This window comes from Vombatus ursinus, unplaced genomic scaffold (assembly GCF_900497805.2).
Source record: "Vombatus ursinus unplaced genomic scaffold, bare-nosed wombat genome assembly UNPS02005659.1, whole genome shotgun sequence".
Classification (NCBI taxonomy): Eukaryota; Metazoa; Chordata; class Mammalia; order Diprotodontia; family Vombatidae; genus Vombatus; species Vombatus ursinus.
Window position 1 is genome coordinate 1,525,730 of NW_020945437.1, and position 25,667 is coordinate 1,551,396.

The 25,667-nt window shown below is 40.8% G+C and overlaps 1 protein-coding gene across 6 annotated transcripts in view; it reads left to right on the forward strand.

Moving 5' to 3' along the window:
* Positions 1–2,028: 2,028 nt before the first annotated feature.
* The window catches only part of RCBTB2 (RCC1 and BTB domain containing protein 2), a 57,138-nt gene continuing 33,499 nt past the window's right edge, over positions 2,029–25,667 (forward strand). The window contains exons 1-4 of one of the 6 annotated variants that reach the window (XM_027848126.1): positions 2,467–2,552; positions 16,248–16,356; positions 20,108–20,149; positions 20,707–20,777. In XM_027848126.1, the coding sequence (XP_027703927.1) occupies positions 20,730–20,777 (48 nt within the window). In that variant the 5' untranslated portion in view covers positions 2,467–2,552; positions 16,248–16,356; positions 20,108–20,149; positions 20,707–20,729. Of the gene's footprint in view, positions 2,116–2,466; positions 2,553–2,966; positions 3,151–16,247; positions 16,357–20,107; positions 20,150–20,706; positions 20,778–25,667 lie in introns of those variants that run through there. The other 5 variants (XM_027848125.1, XM_027848129.1, XM_027848123.1 and 2 more) reach the window with 5 other exon arrangements.

The following is a 25,667-nucleotide window of genomic DNA, read 5'->3' on the forward strand; positions in this document are numbered from 1 at the left end:
ACATTTTCCAGGAACCAAGTAGTCTAGTGGTTCAGAGTTTGCAGAGGGGGATATTTTGAGATAAAAACTGAAAGGGTAAGGAGGTCAAAATGTGAAGGGTCTTGAATACCAGGCAAAGGAGTTTGAACTAAATTTTGCAAGAGGAAGCAGTGTTTAATGAAAAAACATTTAGGGAGTTTGAACTAAATTCTGAAAGAGGAAGCAGTGTTTAATGAAGAAACATTTAGGAACATCAATTCTCTTAGCACAGATGGTCTGGAAGAAAAGCTGGGTTAAGACTTTATGTTGGATAAGTTGGATATATATGGATAAGACCTCTATGAGAGAGAATACAGGTGACTGAAACTAGTTTGAGGAAAGATGGCCAATCCTGGGATTGACATATGGGAGGTATAAATGCAATGAAAAGGGAAGTGGACTTGGAATCAAAGGACCTGGGTTTGAATTCCAACCAGTTACTTACTTCCAAGAAATCTTGTGGAAGTCAGACTTCTCTGGGTCTCAGCTTGCTTATATTTAAAAACAGGGGGCTAGACTAGATGACTTCTAAAGTCCTTGCCAATTATATTTACCCAAGTAATTAAGTCTTGGGTCAAGTGGTTTATAATCCAAATTCACAGGAGCCAGATTTGACAAAGCCAAATAATTAACCGTAATGACTTCTGTGTGGGATGGTGGAGTTAGACTTGCAATCAGACAGACCTGGGTTCATGTCCTTTCTCTAGCCCTGTGACCCTGAGGAGTCACTTTACCTTTTTGTGCCCCAGTAAACTAAGTTTCAGAGCAGGTGCTCTGAAATCAAATATATGTGCATGTAGCTACTACAAGGCACATGAAAGGGGGTAATGTATTTTATGTATTACCACAGCACAGTGTCTCTTTTTTAAAAGGAGAGGCTCACTTACACTTTTAGTGTAAGTTTTAAAGTGGCTGCAGGCCTCCTGTTAGGTGTGTAAGTAGAGGTACATCTAAAGTACCTGAAACAATTGGGGGATTGGAGGAAATAGGAAAAGTTTGAAAAAAGGAAAGCCTAGAAACCTTTGTACTGTATCTTCACAACTCTGTTCTTTTGGAAGGAATAACCTATACCAGTGAAATCACAGCTGGTTAAAAAATCCTTCCTAATTTAGACATAGGGGATGGGAGTGAATTGTGGTACACTTCAGTGGAGGGAGCCAGCAGTGAAATCAAGCACACAAGATAACAAGTATAAACAACTAAAACTCCTAAATAATTACTATTTAAAGGTTTAAATCTGCCCAAACTAGGCTACTATCAGTCTGCATTACCCTTCTTCTTAGCCACTGTTGGGGATATAATACCAAAGTTTTTGAGCTTTTTCTATTCCTTCCAATTTCCCAATTGATTCAGGTACTTTGGATGTACCTCTCCTTACTAGGCAATTAACAGTTATGCCTACAACTTCCAAAACAATGCTCAAAGTTTAAGTGGGCCTCTACTTTTTTGGGAGTGCACTGTGCTGTGGTAACACATAAAATGCATTTCCTCCTCTCCCCCATGGTAACAATATATGTACTCATAAATGGACTGTTATGGGGGGGTTTTCTTGGCAAAGACACTGGAAAGGTTTGCCATTTCCTTCTCCAGCTCATTTTACAGATGAGGAACTGAGGCAAGCAGGGTTAAGTGACTTGCCCAGGGTCACACATAAGAGAAGTCTTCCTGACTCCGGACCTATTGGACTGCAATCTCAATTCTCTGGCTTGTCTTCTGACCTTGGGCTATAGTCCTTAACCTGCCTAAAAAAAGCCAGCAACAAGCCTCACAGAACAAATCATAAAAATCACTTTACAAAATTCTTATTACGTCCAGGGGCTGAGAGCACGGGGACAACTAAAGAAGTCATCGTAACACGAATAAAGTCGAAGCAAATCACTGCCAGCTGCTGCCCCGGCCCACGCAGCTCGGGCTGGGAGCTCCCCAGGGCCGCGCGCTGGCCCCGCTCCCGCGCGTCTTTTCCCTAGGCCCCGTACTCCGGCCACGGGCTGGCCGGCGCTCCGACCCCGTAGCAGTTCGCAAAGAGCAGGAGGCCCCCGGCGGGAATGACCTCAGCTCTGGGAAGAAGAGGGCGCCACCGATCCAGGCCTGGGGAAGGTGCGTGTGCTGTCGGGGAGGAGGGCGGGAGAAGAGGCGGGAAGGCATCGGGGGAGAAGTCCTCCACTTCCACTGCGCCCTGGCCCGCCCTCCCCGCGCTGGGACGCCAGATGTTGGGTCACATCTCCCAGGACCCGGCGCAGGAGCTCACGCCCCCAGCTTCCTAAAGGTGGGGTGGGGGCCTCGGGGCGCGCTCCCCGCCCGCCAGGCCCCTTTCCCAGTGGTGCTCGACTGAGAAGTAGCCGAGGGGGAGGGGCAACGGGAGGGGGAGAGGAGAGGCGGGGGTGGGGAGGCTCCTCGGCCATCGCGGCAGGAGGCCCGTCCCCCTCCCCTCGTCGGAATCTGAGGCACCCTCCCGTTCGCCGAGAGCCGGGGCAAGTTCAAGGGGAGGCGCCAACTCCGGGCAGAACAGGACGCGTCCCGGGCACCCGGGGAAGGTAGGAGAGGCGCGGGGTAGGGACGGGGGTGGGGCGGGCCGGCGTGGAGGCGTATCGGGGCTCCTTTACTGGGGCGGGGGGAGGGGTGCTGCCCCTACCCTCTACCCTTTCCTCGGGCACGTGGGCCCCGGGCCCGGCTCCCGCCGACCTGAGGAGCAGCGGCGGCGGCATCGCACAGAATGATGGGACGCCCCGCCACGACCGCCCCGGCCCCGTGCTCCCCGCCTGCTCCACACTAAAGGCGGGCAGGCAGGCAGGGAATTGTCGCCGCCGGCGTGCGCGAACCCGCTCTTGGCTGGGGGGCGCGCGCGCACGCGCGTCACTGCGGTGCCACTCGCCCTGAAGCTCCAGGGACCGGGATGGGGGCGGGGCGGGGCGGGACGTGGGTGCGGACGCCGGGAATCTCCTTGATCTTCCACCACTACCCCCAGAGGGGCGGGGTCTGAGTTGGTCTGGGACGGGATTGGATTACGGGCTTTCTTAACGTCTAAGAAGAGGGAGATTGACGTGGGATTCCGCCCCTCCCCCGCCTGCTTCCTACCTCCCGGCATGTCCCTATGTTTTCCTTTCGCCAACCTCGAGCTCTGTTCAAGTTCAGGTCAGTGCCTTCGTTACACCCCCACCCCCCGCAACATTTCTCCTCCACACACCTCCCCTCCCCGCATCCCCTCCTTGTTTACACGTCGTCTGCTAAGAACCTGTACCCTCGTGCCATGTTTGCTTTTTGCTCTGCTTTCTAAATAGTTCTTCCTTTGATCCTGGCATCCAGTGACATTAGGGGAATAGTATAAGCAAGCTACGAAAAGCTGATTTGGAACCATACGGGGATAAAACCTAATTTTTTTTTTCAGAGGGAAAAAGGTTGTAAAACGTTTTCTGATATTCTACACAGCCCTGAAAGTGTTGAACTTCAAAGCTGCAAACTTTCCAATGGCTTGTACCTTGCTTGCTGGCCAGTTTTGGGGATGGGTTCAGTAAATGATTGAACTGTGGCTTTTGTTGTTTGCAAAATTTCATTAAAAGTTAGAGTGCTATTCCAGTTGGAGTGGAATTGTTTTGGAATCACATTGTGATGCAAAGCTAGTTAACTAGTAATAGAGAAGTCTTTTTTTCCCTTAAAACTTCAATTTTATTACATTATTACAATTTATTACATATAATTTTACATGTAATATTATAAAAGGTATATTACACGCTTATTACATGTCTTAATTATTCTACTGTCTTTGTAATTGAGCTATCCTTTGTCGAAGCAGAATGATACATGTGAGTCATAATTTAATTTGTTGTATAGAATACCTCTCATATTAGGACAGTGGTACCATGGAGTACCTTTTGCAATCTAGAGCTATTTCTTTACTTTATTCTGAATGGAGTAGAGAATGGTATAGAATGGTGTATGGTAGAATGGTGTAGTTCAGTTCCACTATATATACTACAATGTAGTGTAATATTCTAATACAGAAATTAAGCTTCTTGAGAAGGAATGAAAGTTACACACATGTATCTCTAGTTCTAAAGTCTTGAGTTTCTGCTATGTGATGTCAGTTCTCATGGTTTTGAAGGTGGCAATGCAAGCCCCCTCCAAACATTTGAGAAAACATTTGAAGTAAAAATGTTTTATGAAACATTTGAAGTGAAAACATCTAAAATAATAGTTTAGGCTCAACATCCAAGGAAAAAAAGAAAAAAATTGCACATTAGGAGGAAGATATAGACTGAAGTTACCTGAGCATCATGGGAAATGGTTTTTAAAACTAAATGCCCTGCTCTGTAATTCATGGAAAATGCCCTCATGCTTCAATAATTTTTTCCTGGAGGGGGATGGAAGCTCGGAGAAGGGCTTACCATGCCTACTGTGGCCGCTGTCATAGCTGTCGTCACTGCCATCCAATAGCATGGATTTTCAGGTACTGGAGCTCATGCCAGTTAAGGGTTTAATAATTCAGCTGTGGTTCATACAGTTAATTGGAAAGGACTAGATAACTAGTTAACTAATAGGTAACTACAGAACACCCGTGGCATATTTGAAAAGAAAAAAGAGCGTACTGGATCTGGAGTCCAATGGACCTGGGTTCAGGTCCCAGGCTTTATCACTTAAGACCTGTATGACCTTTGAAAGTCATTTAACCTCCCGTAGACTCAGTTTCCTCATTTGAAAAAAAGAGTGGGTTAGATTGGATTATCTCTGAAGTCTCTTCTGGTTCTAAATCTGCAATCCTGTATAAGTTCTCAGAATAAACAATTGGAAACAAATTGCTGCACTTTAAGTACCAACTTGAATAATGGTAGAAATTATTTCCTTCTCTTAGGTTTCTTTTAAACGTATATTTTGGATATTCCAAAGTCTTAGATGATTGGTGAGGTTTGTATATAAGAGGGAAAAAAGCTTTACTTGATTTGAAATTCAGTAGAGAAAGAACTATCATTAGTTGGTTTGATATGGATGTTTTATTAAAATTTCATTTAATGAGCTCCCTAAGTCTCATCTGTAGATAGAACCAGAGAAGCTATGTACCAAGTCTCATTAAATCCTTAATTAAGGATGCTTAGATTGAAAGGTTTTAATGGAATGAAAAATTTTGGCAATAAATTGTTTTCATCATATCAGGTTTCTCAAGTGTCAAAAAGCTATTAGTCTATAGTAATCAGGTTAGAAGACATGGACCTTTTTGTTTGCATCCTTCAGGAGATCATGGTCTTTTTGTTTTATCTCCTGTGTAAAAGTAAATTAAAATGGCCCCAGAGATATTGTTTAAAAAAAAAACACCAGGTTTTACTGGAGTTTTATGACTACAGATCATAAAATGATCCAGGAAGGGGGAGATTTGACACCAGGAAGGGAGTTAGCAAAGTTGCTGACATCAAGGGTTAGTTTTAGAGGCTGAAAATAGACTGCCATATGAGACTGCCTTCAGAAGAGTAGTTATCTTGCCATTTCTGCAACAGAGATTCAGTTTCCTTCACTGTAAGACTGCCATGATCCTGTTAGCATTCATTAGTCAGAAAGAGCAGGTGTCTAGTTCACACGGCTAAGCCTATGCCATTAATGTGAAAATTTGTGTCCAGGAGATTGAGGGTATAATACTATTTTTCCATGTTAATTCAGTGTTGGAATGTATCTCTAACATGTCTTTAATCTTACTGTTCTGACATGAAGGGTCATCTGAGGAGAAAATCTTGTGGAAGATATTTGATGGTAAAAAGTACTAGTGCTTAGTGTTTGAGAAAGAAGGCTGGGTTATGATTATATTATAACATTGTACACATGTATACACATATGTATATCATACTGAAATACATATATTGTATATTTCAATAATCTAATAAATGTGATCAATGGCTACCATGCATATGGTAGGTGCTCAGTCAATATTTAGTAAATGAATGAATATGTGAATTATTATGCAAAGATCTGTATCATTTGGGAGCTTTACCTTATTAATATTGTAAATTTTAATGCTGCCCTGGCTGAAGTTAGGTGGTAGACTTCTGCCCAGTGGTCAATATTCCCTAAACACAAAGGAGATTTAAAAAAGGAAAGCCCTCCAGACCTGGGGGCACATGGTCCCTGTTGGGGAAATCACAATCTGAGCAGGGTCAGACAGGTTGTATTGTGGACTAAACAATCCCAGCACCCTGGAGAGGTACTGAGATTACATGAAGCCCTTGTTCTACTGTGACTGGCAGGCTAGAAGCCAACTATGCCAGCCTTCCCCAGGGAATAAATCATTGTGCTGCTGCCCTTTGGCATGTCTGAGCCCTGGTATCTGAGTTATCCCATAGGAGCCCCTGCTGTCTCAGAAAGGTATGAGAACCCCTCTCAACCTTGGTGTCTCAGTTATTTCTCTCTTTAAGATTACAATGAGGTAGAGGTGAGCTGGTGTTAACTTATTTCTGGCTGTTTATTGTTTGTGGCTAATGGGATGCATTCTCAGGGAGAGAGAATCATACTGCCCATCTGGCTTCAGGACAATCAGGAGATTCCAAACCCCATTGGACGTTTTGGCAGTGTTCCCTCAGTCAAGTAAAGGATGACTCTTCCTGTTGTTGGTTGGTAACACTTTCCTCAGCCCTCATTTGCTTATCTCAGTTTCCAGAGGATAGGCTCTCCCCAGGAGCTCACTGGGTGTGGAGAGAAAGGAGTTTGAGACTTGCTCAAGGCTACTAGTGGCTTTCCTCCTCGCTTATCACTATCTTGAGCTGTTCTGGAAATCTTGCTGTGTAATAGCTTATGTCTCACGGCCACCTTTGACTTTCTCATCCCACTGGAGGCTGCCAAAGGTTATTAAGTCTGCTTGTCTCACCGTATTCAATATTTTTCTCTTGAACAGAGTGCCCTGTCATAGATTGCCCTTCTTTCTGGAGGGAGTCTTACCTCTTAATAATAAGCCATTGTTGCATTTTTTCCCCGGGTCGTACAATATCTCTGCTCTCCTTATATGTAGAACTCCTCTCCAAGTTCTATACTTTCTGAAAGGACTTGGGAGATTTCAAAGGAGAACCCACATTCTAGGTTCTTTTAGGCTGGTTGAAAGTTTTAACGTTTGGTTGCATATCATCTCATTTTCTTTTAGAGACGGACTAGATCTGTGATTTCATTGGCATAGAGAACTTGAAGATGAAGAAATTCCCTTAATCGATGAGTGGGCACCTTCTGTGCCACTTTATAGTCTTGCAGACTATAAAGCACTGAGATGGTCAGTGATTTGCCCAGGGTCACATAGTCAGAGGCAGGACCTGAGCCTAGATCTTTGTGTCTTCAAGTATCACTCTCTCCACTACAACACCTATTTTATTTTACTTTTTGAATTTGAGGATGGTGTTGCTGATGGCTTTATGTCTATATCAGAAAAGACCATATAATTAACTAGTAGTCTCATTCATACTGTATAAATTGAAGGCAGTGTAGTGTAATACATTTGTGTCAAACTCAAGTAGAAACAGGGGCCATTAAACCATATGTAAGCATCTCTGCAGGCCGCATATTGACTTAGTTTTAAAATTTAACATTATGTTTATTGTATTTTTATTTACTTTATTAAATATTTCCCAATTACATTTTAATCTGGTTTGGCCCTTGCTCAGGAGGGTTGTGGGCAGCCAACTGGCTGTGGTTGACACCTTTGGTATGATAGATAGAGTGCTGGATTTGTAGTGAGGAAAACCTGGGTTCAAAACCTGACTCAATCCACTCATTGCTAACAGGGTGCCCCCGAGTAAGTCACTTAATTCTCTGAGCCTTAGCTCCCTTATCTGCAAAGTGGGCATAATAATAGCATCTCTTCCCACACTTGAAACACAATTTGCCCTAGTGAAGCTGATTTTAAGGCCAGGAAGACCTTGGTTCAAGTCTCACCACTGACCTATAGTGGGTGGGAGAACCTTGGCAAATCATTTAACCTTTTAGTGCTATGCACTAAGCTAAGTACCAGAGATACAAAGGAGAGTAGAAACATGGTTTCAGGGACCTTACCTTATAACCGAGAGGCAACATGCCACCATGTACATATAAGATATATATGGTATGTATGGAAGATAATCTTACAAAGGACTAGCAGTGGCAGAGAATGGGGAATCCTGCATATGGTGGGAGTTGACCTTGAAGGAAGCCAGGGAAGCCAGGAGTCATAGGTAAGGAGGGACAGGCATAAGGGCAAATGTGTGAGTCAGGAGATGGAATGTCAGCTGTGATAAAGAGCAGCATGGAGACCTCCAGGTCTCTCTGGCTCCAACCATGCAGCTTCTACTGCTTGGATCATTGCCTCTACGTCCTCCTAAGTGGTGACTGGACTCCTTACCTCCCTGGGTCCCTCTGCTCTGATAGGCCAGCTTTTGCCTTATCCTTTAGGGACCTAGGCCTGCATTCCACATCCCTGCTCATTCCATAGTTATGCTACTTCACAACCCCTCCCCCCCTTTTCTACTTTATGTGTGACTGCTCTGCCCTCCCCTCCCCCTATTAAAATGTAAACTTCTTAAGGGCAAAGGATTATCTTGCTTGTATATCTTAACCGCAGTGCCTAGCATGTAGTAAGCATTTAATGGATGATCTATCTACCTGTCTGTCTATCTGTCTACTTACATGTCAATCATAGAATATTTGGAGGGGAGTAAAACGTAAGACTACAAAGGCAGGAAGGAACCAGGTTGTGAAGGGCTTTAAGCACCAAACAAAAGATTTTTTTATATTTGATCCTAGAGGTAATGAGGTGCCTCTCAAATGTATTGTGTGTGGGAGGTAGGGGAAGGTGACATGGTTAGACCTGTGTTTTAGGAAATCACTGATACCTGAATCAGTAATGGATTAGTGTGTGGAGAGACTTGAGTCAGTGAGAACAATCAGAAGGCTATTGCAGTAGTCTAGGTGAGAGGTAATAAGGGCCTGTAACCAGGTGATGGCTGTGTGAGAGAGGTAAAACTGACAGGAATTGACAATAGATTGAATATTTGGGTTGAGTGCAAGTGGAGAGTTGAGGATGATACTGAGGTTGTGGCCCTGGGTGACTGGAAGGATGGTGGTGCCATCAATAGTAATGGGAAAATTGGGAAGGAGGAGAGTTTTAGGGGAAAGATCATGAATTCTGTTTTGGATATGTTGAGTTTGAAATGCTTAAGAGACATCCAGTTTGAAATCTCCAAGAGGACATTAGTGATATGGGAGTGGAGCTCAGGAAGAGAGATCAAGGCTAGTTATGTAGATCTGGGAATCATTTGCATAACAGTGATAGTTGAACCCAAGGGAGCCAATGAGATCACCAAGAGAGGTAATCTAGAAGTGAATAATCTTGCAGATTATTCAAAGGAGATTGAGAAGGAGTTGCCAGACTGGTAAGAGGAGAACCAGGAAAGAGTAGAATCAAGAAAACCTAAAGAAGAGAGAGTATCTAGGAGGACAAGGTGATTGACAGTGAGAAAGGCAGCAGAGAAGTCAAGAAGGATGAAGATCAAGAAAAGGCCATTAGATTTGGCAATTATGAGATCACCAGTTACTTGGGAGAGAGAAGTTTCAATGGAATGAAGAGATTGGAAGAAATTGCAAAGGATTTAGAGGCAGATATAGGATAGTAAGTGGAAGCACCTATTGTAGAAGGTCTTCTCAAGGGATTTTAGATCTGAAGAGATATATAATGATAGTGGGGTTGGCCAATCAAGTGAGGGGTGTTTTTTTTTTGTTGTTGTTGTTTTCATGTTTTTTTAGGATGAGGGAGCATAGGCATGTTGGTAGGCAGCTGAGAAGGATCCAGTTGGTAGGGAAAAATTAAATATGTGTGAGAGGTGGGGAGGGAGAGGAGAAGGGGGTAAGGGAGAGGAAAATGGAGAGGGGGAGGGAGAGAGAAGGAGGGAAGGAGATAGAGAGGGAAAGAGGAGAAGGAAAAGAGAGGGAGAGGGATAAAGGGAGAGAAAAAGAGAGATAGAGAAGATGGTAGGGGATGATATCAAGAGTGCACGTGAAGGTATTTACCTTGCCAAGGAGAGTAGTCATCTTTTTATGCAAGACACAGCATCCAAGGTCTTGCACCACCTAATTCCAACCTATTTTTGTCACTTTAATCTCATACTATGCATTCTGTGCTTTATATATTCTAGATTCCAGCTGAATAGGGCTCTTTGTTCTCCCCTATTTTTGTTCTGCTTTCTCCTCTCTCTATGACTTTGCAGTATAGCATAGCAGAATAAGCCCTGGATTTAGTTATGAAGACCAGGGTTTGAATCTCAGCTTCAGCGTATTAGCTTTGTGACCAGACACAAATCTCTTGTGTTTCCTTAGTTTCCTTCTGTCAAACAGGACTAATAATACTTTTATTCTTTCTGGACAGGGTTGTTGGGAGAGGAAAGGGGGATTGATTAGATGATCTCTAAGTTTCCTTCTGGTATTTGACAGTGTGGTGGTATGATCCTGTGTGTTCTATAGCAGAATCATTAGAGTATTGAAGTTCCTAGTTGACTGTAAAGCATCTGATTCAGCGGAAAGTAGAGAAATATTTTGATTCTTGTAGCCAATGCATATGGTACCATTAGTTCTAAATCCACGTAAGGAACATTGGGCTAAAATAATCCTTGTGCCATCGTTCTTCAGTGTGTGCAAAGGAAATAATCTGATGATATATAGTGCTTGTTTGTTTTTGGTAGATATACTTCAAATGTCTCTCATTGAATGTCTTCTTTCTTGTTGATGATTAGGTGTGTGTTTGTTGGGTGTATCACTTTATTTATTTATTTATTTATTTTTAGGCATTTGGGGTTAAATGGCTTGCCCAGGGTCACATAGCTAGTGTCAAGTGTTTGGTCTGAGGCCAAATTTGAACTCAGGTCCTCCTGAGTTCAGAGTGGTGCTCTATCCATTGGGCCACCTACCTGCCCCCGGGGTGTGTCACTTTAGATTACATCTTAAGCTCCTTTTGCTCTCAGAACACATTATTCCATTGCCTTCTTTAGCTTCTAGAGGGTGCAGAACAGTCTTGTGTTATTTGCATTCCTTTCCTTTATATTTGAAGGTCTTTCTACTGGTTGGTTATAGAATTTGTTATTTGTCATTGGGATTGTTAAGTTTAACCACTACATGTCTTAGAGTGTGCAGCATACATTTTTGTTTTTTTTTTGAGAGGTGATCTGTGAATTCTTTTGATTAGCAGCTTATTTCTTGCATTATGGGTTTGTGACTTGTCATGTTCTTCTGGGAGATCCATGATCCTTAAGTTGTCTTTACCCATTCAGTCTTTGTGATATGTTTTGCTTGTAAAGAGGTCATATTTTCTTTTAATATTATTGCTTTTTGTTTCTCTTCTTTATTTGTTCTTCGGTGTGTTTGTGTTGTTTTCTCTTTTGTTTCTTTAGAAAGACTGACCACCTTGGATTGAAATTTTTCTGTTCTGACAATTATTTCTGCTGTGCAGGCCACAAATTGTGCTTTCATGATTTTTATTTCTCTCTTGGACCATTCGGGAACATCTTGCTGTTGTTTCATGTTCTCTTAGAAATCCACAAAGTTTTCTCCCTCATCAAGAGTTGATTCATTTTCCTTTGTCTTGCAGTATTTATTCAGAGATGTTTGGACTTGTTTAGGTGTCCTGGATATCATCTTCCTTTAGGTTATTAATGTCTTTCCTCTTGGCTTATCTGCTTGCGCTCAAGGTTTTTGGCCGAGTTTTCTTCTTCCTGGAAACTTTGGTAATTTCAGTCTTTTTTCCTTCTAATTTCCCTATTACATTCTGACTCTTTCCTTTTGGTGGCAGATCCCCGATGGCTGGACTTTAGAGCTGTCTCAGCTTCTTCTCTTGCAGGGGAGTTCAGTTTTTGACCAGCCTCAGTCCCTGCTCCAAGTGACCTCTGGGGGAATAGAACTGGCCTTTAATAGATGCCAGTCACCTTTCCTTCAGGCTTACTTTCCCTATTCTCCATGCCCCCCCTATACATATGCTGATGCTGTACCCCAGATTCCTGTCTTTAGTTCTCTGACTGAGTACTGCTGCTGTAGGCAAAAGGAAGCTTCCACTTTCCTCTACCTCCACCTCCTGGTACTGGGAGGGGGAAGGAGATAAGAGGGAATTTGAACATCAAAGTTGAATTCTGTTGCCTATTACCACAGAATGATGGGGTGAGGGCAGAGACTGAGAATTGCTGCAAGGGAATTGCTGAGTGAGAAGCTAGGTGTACAGTAGATAGAATGCCCCCCTAGAGTCAGGAAAACTCATTTTCCCAAGTTCAAATCCGGCCTCAGACACTTACTAGCTGTGTGAACCTGGGCAAATCACTTAACCCTGTTTGCCTCAGTTCATCATCTGTAAAATGAGCTGGAGAAGGAAATGGCAAGCCACTGTAGTATCTTTGCCAAGAAAACCCCAAAGTGGGTCATTAAGAGTTGGACACAACCCAAATGACTGAACAACAACAATTGTTGAGTGTATCCCAGACCACAAGCCTGTGGGTCATCTTATGCAGCCGTACTATAACTATGGGTTGGTGAGGGAGAAGGCCCGAGGGAGTATGTTAGGGGTAGGGATTATTAGCCTTCATTGCTGCTAATTCATTATGTTCAGGGTTCTTGATGTCTTATGTTGTGAAGTCAGCTGCAATTGCTTTACGTCTTGCACGTAATTAATATTTTGGAGAGTTTTAAGAGGTTGTAAGGAACAGAGAAAAAAGTCTACTTTTCTGTCTTGTTGTTTGATGACCTGTTCCATAATTCTAATGGATCTCCTTTTTCCCACATTGAGACATAGCCTTAGCTACCCACAGCCAGTTCAACCCGGCCAGAAGGATTATCAAAGAATCTGACCTGCTGTTTATTCAATGCATTATTTACTTTAAAAAGGAAAGATTAGATAGAAGGCCTCAGATTCAGGAAGACCTGGCTTTAAGAGCCTCCTCCTCCACCTGCAGGAACAGGCTCTGAGACCCTGGGCATGTCTCCGTGTCCTGGGCAACTCCCTTCAGACTAATTGCAGAGCAGGAGCCAGTTTTTTGAAACCAGTGAAACCCCAGTTCTGGCCAAAAAGAAAAAGGAGAGAGTATTTGGCAGCTGCCCTATTGTGGGCCCCAGTGGCCTGGCTCTATGGACTGTCTGACTTAAAGAGCAGCCTGTTTTATTTAGGGCTGTGATTCGACTTGCCCATCCCACTCACATAACAGTGGGACAGGAGTGTACCTGTGAGAAATGTGTAAAGAAAAGGCATTCCGTGAAATTGGGGAGGGGTTCTGTCCCTCCAAGCAGGGATAAATAGGGTGTTACGTTATTGAAGCACAGCAGTGCAAGGTTCAGGAAGACAACCAAAGTAGTAATTATCATTTAAAGGATTGCTCTAATTGGGTGTTTGTGGAATCCTAAGGCTTTCTTGGAAATCCAAATAGTCGTTGGATCTTTCGAGTGGGGTTGCTGGAACCAAGGATCAGATGCCTTTTTCTTTCCATGCGCACTGGAGGCCTTGCCCAAAGAATAGATATGCTTAGGCCATCATTTCTCTTGGGTAGGCTGTGTGTTGCAATGCGTGTGTCAGGCCTACAGAATTCTGTCATAACTAGTATGTTATTATATAGATTTGGATCAAATGAGAAAGCAGGTGTGAAAATGCTTTACAAAGCAGAACAGAGTCTGCCAGTATGGGCTATGGGTCAAATATGTCTTCCAGAACAAAATCACTCTTTGGAGTAAACTCCTGATGTGATGTTTAGATGTTAGGCTGCAATATGTGTATATTGAATGACATGGCATGGTGTTTCGTAAATGAATGGTTTTCTTTAACAGTTATAGATTATGTGTAGGCTATCTTGTCGGAGAGCTTGTCCTATGGCATGAGCATTATAAAGGGGATATGGTAAGTATTACTAGGGGTTAGAGGCTAGAGGTACTAGATTTGGTGGGGTTGGGGGTAGTCCTTCTTATCTTGTCAATTAAAATGCCATTCTTCTCTTCCTTCCTGTGTAGAAAAGTTTCCATTGCACTATTTAAAAGCAGTGGTTATGCAAGCTGTCTATAAACTGTAGTATTTCTGAAGCATTTTTTCTTAAAATGAATCAGGAAAAGGGGAAATTTTATTTCATATCATCTGTCAAATCAGAATCATAGAATCATATATTCAGAGATGGATTGGACCTTAGAAATCATCTAACAGCTAGGCGGTACAGTGGACCTAGAGTCAAAAAGTTCTGAGTTCAAAACTGGCATCTCTTTCTCTCTCCCTCTCTTTCTCTCTCTCTCTTTCTCTCTCTCTGTCTCTCTCTGTCTCTCTCTCTCTCACACACACACACACACACACACACACACACACACACACACACTTTCTTTGCTTAACTTCTACCAGCAAGTTAGCATAAATTGCCATTTAAAACAATTTTTGGTGTATAAAACTAGCATCCAGTTCCAAAATGTTTAATTTAGGAAATATTTGGAGTAATTGAAAAAAACTTTTTATTTTTTCTGGTGGAAATACTCTACGTATAGAATCATAGCGTCATCAAATTTTTGGGAGGGAAGGAATCAGAGAACCCAGGGATCCATAGATTGCAAGTTGGAAGGATTCAGTGGTTTAGTTCAGTGGTTCTCGAGGTGAGTTTTGGTTAAAAGTATAGGGATTTGTATGGAACTTACCATAATAGATAATGTGGGGGCAGTTAGGCGGTACAGTGGATAGAGCACCAGCCCTGGAGTCAGGAGGACCTGAGTTCAAGGCCGGCCTCAGAAGCATAAAGCTGGATAGCTGTGTGACTCTGGGCAAATCACTTAACCTCAATTGCCTCACCAAAAACCAAAACCAAACCAAAACAAAAAACCATAATAGATAATGTGAGCTATTTTGCATGAGAGGAAATTGAGGCCTTGCATACATCTCATATTTGTATCATGTTTTAATAATATCATCATTTAATAGTGTAAGTGAAATGTGAAGCATTTTATCATAAAAACTCTGAGGTAGGTAGCATAATTTTTATAATTATTATTTCACTAGTGTAGTGAGTGCTTGGTGAGAAACTTTATCTACAGCAGATCAGCAGCTTCTCTGCACCATCTAAGTATCAGAAAGTTGCCAGGTTCACAACAGGTCAAAGGATCTTCCCAGGGTCATACAGTTAAGATGTACTAAGGCAGGTCATCCACGTCTTCCTGACTCTAAGACTCCTCTCTACTGGGGCATGTTGCCTCTTTCTGCATAATTAAAAAGAAAAACCCACACAACTTTTTATTGATACCTTTTAGTTTTACGTCACCTACATTTCCCAATGTATCTCTTCCTCCTCCCCTTCCAGGTAACAGTCTTTTACAACAAAGAAGGAAAAATAAACAATGGTTCAGCAAAACTAAGTAACACTTTTGAAAGTCTGATGATATGTATTACCATATATACCTATAGTTCCCTACTCATAATACATGCCATTTCCTCCGTAGAAACTTTAAAATGACTTGGAGCATAGCTTTTTTATTTGCAAATACAGTAACCTTCAAAACTATATCTAATGAAATGAAAAGTAATCAAGACACTCTGGTTATAATAAACACTTTGAAAACCCCAGGATGGTTTAACAGCCATACTTAAATACTTTAAGGATCTATGATTCCATTATTGGGGGATATGCCCTCCATCAAGGTAAGTGATAACCTTTCCATGTTTTATTCGGGATTGTAGCCGAGAAAATTTCATCACCCTGTGGCCAGAATTCAGATGTAATAACTCCAAAGTTAACTACACTGAACCCCAGACAACAGAAAGAAGTTGATTGATGTTTGCCTTTCCAGCTTGATTGGACCTGCCAGACCTTGGCATAGCCTTTGAGAACTGACATCCCATAGAGGTCTCAGAGTTGGATTTAGTGGAAGCTAACCCAGAAACTCAAAATACATTGAATAAACTTGTAAGCAAAACTTGGATTTTCGGTATTAAAATACCCAACTTTCTTCAAGGGACATCTTGAAGTGTATATTACACTACAGGGTAATTTATATTTTTGATGCTCAGATATTCTGAGGCCTTCCCTAAAACTTGTGTTAAAGTGATGTAATTGTTATAAGGTATTTGTCTTTTGTGGGATTTTTAAATTTAAATTTTTTGCATTTTTTTATCCTATAGTAGTTGGGAATCCTGGCTAATGCTGTTATTTTAGTAAATGGATCTGCAGTTTGACCTTGTAACTATAGCTTTCGCAGATTCATAATGCTTTGTTGAAATTGTGAGGTAATACTGTTCTTTTCTACCCTAACAGTATTTTCAACCACATTAATTTTGATCAGGAAGACAACTTCACAAGGGCAGAGAAAGAACAAGATCAGGAATGGATGGACAGTAGGCCCTCAGGCTTTAAAAACATTCAGGTATGTACTTGGTTTTCAGAATGAAATGCTCATTCAGTATTAAATAGCTTATTTGGAATCTATCTTTAAAAATGCACTAGAATGTTCCTACTTTAATGAGTTTTTTTTTAATAGCACAAATGTTCATCACATCAATTTCTTTTTTTATAATTTAGTATTAGTTTTCAACATTCACTTCCATAATATTTTAAGTTTTAGATTTTCTCCCCCTCTTCAAGATGGCATAACACACCAGTTTCTTAAAAGCTTGTGTTTATGATGGTTTGAGACCGTTAAGGGAAAGGGTTCTTAACCTTTTTTGTGTCATGGACCCCGTTGGCTGTCTGGTGAAATCTGTGAAGGATTCCTTCTTAGAGTCATGTTTTTCAATGCACTGTGGTTGTTAGCATAGTAAAACACAGGCTATGGGGTCATGGTACCTGGACTCTAGAGCATGGCTCTGCCAGCTACTAGTTGTGTCACTTTAAAGCCATTTCACTTGACTAGGCCTTCGTTTCCTCCTGTATAAAATTAGTAGATTGAACTTGATTATTTCTATGGTGCTTTTGGTGTTAACATCCTGTAACCCTGTGATTCGGAGATTGACATAGGTGTTCATTCTAAGTAGAGAGAACAGTATAAGCAAAGTTGTCAAGGCTGAAATGTTGTTGTCCAATTGTTTGCAGTTGTGTCTGACTCTTTGTGACCTCATTTGGGGTTTTCTTGCCAAAGATACTGGAATGGTTTGCCATTTCCTTCTCTAGCTCATTTTACAGATGAAGAAACTGAGGCAGCATTAAGTGACTTGCTCAGGGTCACACAGTAAGTGTCTAAGGCCAGATTTGAATTCAGGAAGATTAGTCTTCCTGACTCCAGACCTGGTGCTTTATCCACTGCACCACCTAGCTGCCCTTAAGGTTGAAAAACTCAAAGCATATTCAGAGACTAACAGTTAATTGAGAGTAGTGTGCTTGTTGGGGAGAAGTGGGAAGTAAAGCTGGAGTGGCTGGTTGGACCAGTTCTTGCAAGTTCTAGAATATCAGGTTAACAAATTTGTATTTCCTTTGGTGAGCAGTGGGAAGCCTTGAGACGGGGAGTGATAGGATCAAAGGTGTGAAGTAAGAAGATTCACTTGGAATTTATGTTCCAACATCTCTTGCAGAAGATGAGAAGTTTAGAGAAATTCTATGACGAACTTGATCAGAACCTCTGAATTAAATCAATTTACACTTTAAGACTTGATAACTTCTGTGCCTAGGAGAGGATGATGAAAAATATTTTGGAAAATATATATCAGGAGTATGATACAGCAGAAGACAAAAGTCTTATATTACCATATAGAAGTCTTATGCTTATATATCTTGAAAAAGTTTTTCTAGACTAGAGGTGGGAGGCTGTGGACATGGTAAGCATCAAGTAACATCACAAAATGAAATTGATTATATGCTAACATTCCTAAATCTGTTGTCTGTCTACAATCAGACCATTGACTTGTTTGAGCAAAGATCAAAATCAATAGTATAAAATGAGAAAAAGAAATGGCATGAAATTGAGAAATCTCCAACTTAATTTTTAAGACAGTTGTTGATGCTGAAAAATGAGAAATTGAAAGAATAACAGGCTATCACCATGTCCTAAGGAAGTTTAATGACTCTTGGGGCAGCTAGGTGGCGCAGTGGATAGAATGTTGGGCCTGGAATCAGGAAGATCTGAGCTCAAATTTAGCCTTAAACACTTACTAGCTGTATGATTCTGGGCAGGTCACTTATCCTATGTTTGCCTCAGTTTCCTCATCTGTAAAGTGAGGATAATAACAGCACCTACCTCCCAGAGTTGCTGTGAGGATCAAATGAAATCATGATTGTAAAGCACGTAGTACAGTGCCAGGCACGTAGTAGGTGCTATATAAATGTTAGCTGTTAGTATTCATCTAAATCAGTGTTATCACTAAGAGAGCAAAAGTGCCAAAAAACTGCCTTTGTCAGCATATGTTTGATCTCTTTGCCAAGTGAAGACATATGGCAACCAATGTAAACACCACTTTAGAATTTAAACATGTTTGCAAAATCTTACCAAGGAAGATGTTGAAAGGTGATGAATGCTATCATCTCACAAAAGAGCAAGAAGCAAAGCAGGGAAGGAAAAAAGCAAGTTTTCAAAAATCATGGAGAGAAAACAAATTAAGCCAGGCAGTCCCTAAAATTATCAAGAATGAAACTGCAAGGAAAACGACCAAAAAATGAAAAATGGAAAATATCTGTCACAATTTCTATAACAAAGTATTTCCCTATCAATGACATTGAAGCTGCCATGTTTATTGTGCCACATGAAGAAGTATGAGTACATCTGAAAAGTGCAAAGACAGGAAGAGCAGCTGGACAAGACCACGTACCTGTAGAGGAGATCTAGCCCAATCAAAGTAACAGGAACTGTTAGAACTCAGGGTAAACTTGAGTACCAACACATTTCACAGATATGGATATAGAATGGGAATTAAATCTAGACAAAGATTTACTTGTTAGCAGGGGAATATTTTCAGCATAAGTTTTATGTTTCCATTGAACCCTCCTTCCAGTGTTACCTGTGGTGTGGAGGTGACCCTGGATTCTCAAAATCTCTGACAGAGGAGCAGAAATTCTGGCCTACCAACTTGAAAAGCCTTCTTGTATGGACCTAGTGATGGACCATTTTTATCTGTTATTTGAAAGTCGATCCCACTAGAGACAGAATTCATCCCCAGAATGGTGGCCAAGGGATTATCTTTATTTTTTTTATGTTTGTTTATTTTTTTGGGTACACTAGCTCATGAAGACTGTAAAATTGTAAATTGATTTTAATTCTCTTTTTAAGACTGGCATAAGTTTAATACTTTCTCACTCTGTGTGAGTCTAAATTCCTTACCCTTGTAACTTCACCCTTTACCTACATGTTGGAGAAACTTGCCTGAAGGTCTAACTTTTGTTTTGTAATTGTTGCTGTTCAGTCATGTCTGCCTTTTCGTGACCTGTGGACACCACATCAATACTTTCCGTTTAGCTCAGTAATAGCAGTCATGACACTTCACATGCAATTGTATCTTAAATTCTAAGTTTTCTTTTTTCAGCTGAAGAAACCAAGTACTGTCAAATAATGTCTCAAAGGTCACACATAATTAGCAGAGATACTGCCATAATGTATGTTTCTTTAAATTAGTGGGGTTTTGTTCTTATGTATTGTATTGTAAATGGAGTACTAATTGTGGTGGGATTTATCATATTGAGTTTTCTGGCTTTGGTATTTAAAGTTTGGGCTATAATCAAGTTAATTGGATCCAACTTAGTATACCAGGAAACCAACATTGGTAAGTTGGCATAACCTTGCCTTTTAGAGAGAAATAAGTAGTATTTCATTTAATTAATCTATAAATATGGGACCAGACACTTAATTGTATAATCTCAGAATTCCATTTAAAATTTCTTGTGGTCTGCTGCTATATTTGTTCCTTATTATGTAAATTGTGAGTATTTTCCAATAGAACCCATTCTGATATTGCCCACAAGATGAGGAGTAGGCATTTTGGAGATAAGACAGGATGCTGTTTCAGGTCACACTATCCATTACAGCCATTGCTGCTTATTCATCCTTTTCATTCATTACATCTTTATTTTCTAACTTGTAAAATCTATGTCTTAATAAAACCGAGAACTCATTTAGACTTTGCAGTTGTAAGGAACATAACAATAATGACAATGATAGTTCATCAAAGTGAGAAATTTATTTTCCTTGTCCATAGAAAGAAAATTCTGAAATGAAAAGTCTTTGTTCCAGTTTTTTGGTAAGACTGAAAAACTTCCTTTATCTCAAATGCTGTCTTTTAAAAAATTTTTCTTTTAAAATATTTTACTGATATACTTTTTCTTTAAAACAAAACAAAACAACACACTGTCACTTTATGACTCCAACCCACCCACCCCACCATAATCCTCTTTTGTAACAAATAAATGCAGTCAAGCAAAACAAATCAGCACATTCCCTGGATTTGAAAATAGGTCTATTTGCACCTGTAGTCTACCATGTCTCCTCTCGGAGACAAGAAGCACACTCCCTGGAGTTAAGATTGGAAGTGCTAACTTTCTTAGAGTATATAATGAGAATTTATTGGAGGAACAAAGAGTGGTTTCAGAATAGTTGTAATCCCTAAATTTCAATCTTGAAGAGCTATGAATTCCCATGCTCAAATATGAGATTTTTCTCCTAGCTCCTTCCTCTTCTCTCCACTTTAGAGCTGAGTTTGACTGCTCTGCTATTTTAGTTAAGAATGGCATGGTTTTGGTCTGACAGGTTCCATGAACCATGAAGAGTGCTGATTTTTACTATACATTTTTCCTCCAGGGATTGCACAGAAACAAGGCCACATGGAAGCCAAGCGTTCGCATTCTCGTTCTTCTGGAGCACGTGCCCAGGTTAGAGCAGAACATTCTGCTTCCTTGAGACATATTTGCTATGTTGTTTGATTTCTTTCAGTGAAGCTCAGTGTTCTTACCATTTTCATGTGATAGTTACAAATTAACATAAATGGATCCATACATTCTTCCTTTACAACTCTGTTATAACATGGCTTCATTATTACTGTCTGACTGTGTTACAGGTCAAATCATATCTCCTGAAACATAACAAGTAAAAATGGAAAAAGTCTGATAGAACATACCTAGCCATCCCACTTGGATTTTTACCAATTTTTTCCACCATGAGCCATGTTTGAGAAGGTGTACTACTGCATAATTTCATTTAATTTTGCCATTTTGATGTTATCAGGAACTAACTTGATACTGAATTCTACAGTCTTCCATTGATTATCATTATTTTTCTCTCACTTGTTATATCATTCTTTAGCTTGCTTTTGTAATAAAAATCCTTAAAACTTTTGTCGCATCATTTCCACATTATTCAAATACTCATATAGTTCTGTGCTGCCAGTGATGTGTGTATTTCCTCTAATGCTGCATATTCCAATACATCGTCCGTTCATTCATGCATTCGTGCATTCCCATTTGACATATATTTATTGAGTGACTGCTGTGTCAGATGAAGTCAGCAAGCATTTAATAAGGGCTTACTTTGTGCCACGCATTGTGCTACGTCTTGGGGACACTGACAAAACTGAAACAGTCCTTGTCCTTAAGAAGCTTAGCTTCTATCAGGAGCGTAGGGAACAGTATGAGCAAAGAGAAGTATATACAAAATATTCAGATTTTTTTTTGTCCGGACTTGTGATTTTGTTTTCATTTCCGCACCTGACCTGTAACTTAAGAGTCTTACAGAGTTGCCTGAGGCAACTTAGACTTGCCAAGGGTCACTGAAACTGAGGGGTGTCAGGTGGGACTTAAGCCCAGGTCTGCCTGGGTACGAGGCAGACTGGTTCTCTGAACAGTACGTATAGCACTCTAAAAATACAAATACAAAATAATGGATGCAAATTGGATACACAGTAATTTCTGGTGGTTTGGAGAAGAGGGTTCTAACAAAGGGAGAGTTTGGGGTAGACCTCACCTAGGATGTGGCACTTCAGCCAGGGGACAAAATGAGGCAACCTATACGAAGGCATAGGAGATGGAATGACACGGACAGAGAACAGGAAGGAGGCCAGTTTGTCTGGATAGACTATAGAGTTCATGTAGGTGACTAATATTTAATAAACTTGGAAAAGAAGGCTGGAGTCGGATTGTGAGGGGATTTAAATGCCAAACAAAGGAATATGTATTTCATTCCACAGGTGTTTGGGAGCCACGTCAGTTTCTTGAGTGAGGGCAGTTTTATAGTCAGAGCTGTGCTTTATGAATATCACATTTGTAGTTATGTGGAGAAAAGGAGAGAAATGAGATAAAGATATCAATTAGGGCTAGCCTCAGTATCAGTAAGGCATGGGTTCAAGTTCCATTTTATCTTTGTGACTATGGGCAAGTCACTTCAATTTTAGTGCCGTAGGCAAAGCTGGGGAACGCTTACCTATGTGAATTGGTAGAGTCAGTCTCCTCTCCAGAACCTTTTCACTGGATTTACAGAGGTTTAGATAATATAAAACTGAGGATAAAAAACAAAAAGTATTTTTCTCTGTGATTTTTTTTTTTCTCTTTAGGCAATTGGGGTTAAGTGACTTGCCCAGGGTCACCTAACTAGTAAGTGTCAAGTGTTTGGTCTGAGGCCGAATTTGAACTCAGGTCCTCCTGACTTTAGGGCCAGTGCTCTATCCACTGCACCGCCTAGCTGTCCCCTCTATTATTTTCAAATAGAGCAATTATATTTAATAAAATAATTTAATAAAAATTAACTTAAATTTAATAAGAATTACCTTGATTAAGCAATCAATATACATTTATTAACCACCTACTATGTGCCGAGCACTGTGCTAAGCACTGGGGATACAAAAGGAGGCAGAAGATAGTCCCTGTCCCCAGGGAGTTCACAATCTAATGGATTGTGGTTTGCTCAGGCTGTTATTAAAATTATTGACATTCACATTTGCTGAGCGTGTGCCAGCTGAGGATACTGGAGGTAGCCCAGATGTGCCAGGAGTGCTAAGCTGAAGTCAGCCTTAGCAGTGGGGCCTTAGGGCAGTTGGCCATGGTAATCTACACAGTGAAAATTGAGAGCTACCTCTACCTACTACTACGATGAACTGTTTTTACATAGGCATGGCAATATTTATTTCTATGCTTAAAAGGTATTAAACTGGATGCTCTCTGACGTAGGCCATATTTCTTGGAGCTTTTTAGAAGAGCTTTCTTCTGGGGCAGCTAGGTGACACAGTAGATAGAGCACTGGCCCTGAAGTCAGGAGGACCTGAGTTCAAATCCAGCCTCAGACCAAACACTTGACACTAGCTGTGTGACCCTGGGCGAGTCACTTAACCCCAATTGCCTTTAAAAATAAAAAGAGCTTTCTCCTGTGCCTTATTCTTTTTCGGTCACACAGTTGGACAGATTGGTATGTTTGGGCTCTCCTTGTTGAGGCAGGACAGATTGGTATGTTTGGGCTGTAATCCTTCTCCTTCAGAGATCCTGTATTCTATTCAAGAAGCTCTGCAGTGATTAGTGGACAAATAAATATGTCATTTTACATGTTGGTTCCTGACTGCTGACAGTAGTAAGAATGTGTTTTCCTCTGTGAACCAAGCAGATGAAATTCCTTGAGACTAACTGGCTAGAAGATCACATGTTCCTTGCTTAGCAGAAGCTCAATCCAAAGAATTCCAAACTTAAATGATCTCTGAATTTAGTGGCATTCTTAGGAAGCAATAGTACTGCACAGGCTTAGGCTATTTGGAGGGCCAGTACCCCCATGTTGCCCCACTGGGCCTCTCGTGGCCAAACCTGAGCAACCAGCTAATGTCCAACAAACATCACCATGTTGCCAGATTCAAGAAATACTCCTTTGATGCATGAATGTCCCTTAGCTGACACACCAACTATCCATCATATAAGCAACCCATTAGGTTGAGAGCAGAGTGGTTTATAGAGGTGTCAGGGTAGATAACTAATTAGAGGGTTTGCAAATATGCTTTTGATCAGGGAACCTTTAGGAGAAACATTATTGGGGGGGCGGGAGGATGCTGTGAATTGATTTTCTAGACAACTGAATAACCCTTTAAACACTCCTTTTTAGGGGGTGGGGTTGGAAAGAATAATCAGCTTGAAAACAGAAGGCCCAAAATGTGTCAGCTATTCACTGTAACTTTGGGGAAGTCATTGGATTTCTCAGAACTTTGTATTTTTCATCTCTAAAATGGAATTATAAAACCAGCCTGTGTCCATACATGTGCATGTGTGTGCGCGCGCACACACACACACACGCACACAGAATTCCAAAAGTCTTGGTGTAGTTTTAAGCTACTGAAGCTTAAAATAAGCTTATATGGTGTGTGTGTCTTTGTAGCTATAAAACATTCATAAATTTTAGTTAATAATAATAATATGTTATGGATTTCTGTCTTCTTAAACAAAACATACAAAATATAATTTAACCTTTTCTTGATGATTTGTTATGAATGTCTGTTATTGTGCTGTGCTGTAATATAATGATAACTTTAAGAGTCACTGATATGTTTAGGTATTTTAGCTCCCACCCTAAATGTCTTAAGAGTGCTGGGATTTTCCTTCCTGCTTTTTATAGTTCCTTTATCTTCTCCCTTTGCTGCCAATTGTTGCTTCTAATTTACTCCCTATTTTTGTAAACTGTTGTTTGGCTGTTGGCCAGTGGATACTTTGGCCGTCACATATAATTCATGGTCTTTGTGATGGCTATTTGACTCTCAAAGATTTTTTTGTTTTTTGTTTGTTTAGTTTTCATTTCCTTCTGAGTTCAAGGTTGTATGCTTCAAGGTAGAGTTTCTAAGAAGTCTGATAATGGCAGATGAATGGGTATGTTACTATAGCTATAGCACCAATAATGGCTACTTGTGTGAGCGTGCAATGCCATGCATATAGTAGGCATTTAATAAATAAATGTTATTTAAATGGGATCATTTTCAATGTAATCCTCCTCCTAACAGGCACATTCCAGAAACAAATTGGTAATATTCATATTCAAGCTCTGGGTATTTTTACTTGTATCTAATGCCTGAAATTTTCTCCCTCCTAATTTCCCGCCTTCTGACTTTGTTGGCTTCCTTGAAATCTTAGCTAAAATTCTGCCTTCTGTAAGAAGCCTTTTTACATCCTTCTTAATGCTTGTATCTTCCATGGAAGCAGCTTTTCCCTTTTTTTTTGATCTCTGGTTCCGTTACTTAATAAATGTGCAACCCATATGAGGTCTTGCTTGCTTTCCCGACACCTCACAAGAACTGCTGCCTTCCGCCTTTCCTCTAAAATTACCTTGGTATTTATTTTGTACATATTTTATAACTACTTAACATGTGTACGTGTTATTTCCCGCAATAAAATGTAAGCTTCTTGGGGGCAGGGCTTGGACTTAGCAAGTCCTGAATTCAAATTTGACCTCATACATTTATTAGCTGTGTGACCCTGGGCAAGTCATTTAACCTCTGCTTGCTTCAGTTTCCTCAGCTGTAAAGTTGGGATAATAATAGTACCTACCTCCCGGAGTTGTTGTAAAGATCAAATGAGATGATATTTGTAAAGCACTTAGAATATGATACCTGGCATCTTGTGTATATCAGGTTTTTTTTGCTTATTGTTTCCCCCATTAGATTGTGAACTTCTTGAGGGCAGGGACTGTTTTTGCCTTTTTTTGTATTCTCAGCACGTAGTAGGTGCTTAATAAATGCTCACTGACTTGACTCCCTTTGGATGCTGATGCTTGTAACCTGATTACACCAGATCTCAGTGTCCCTTTCT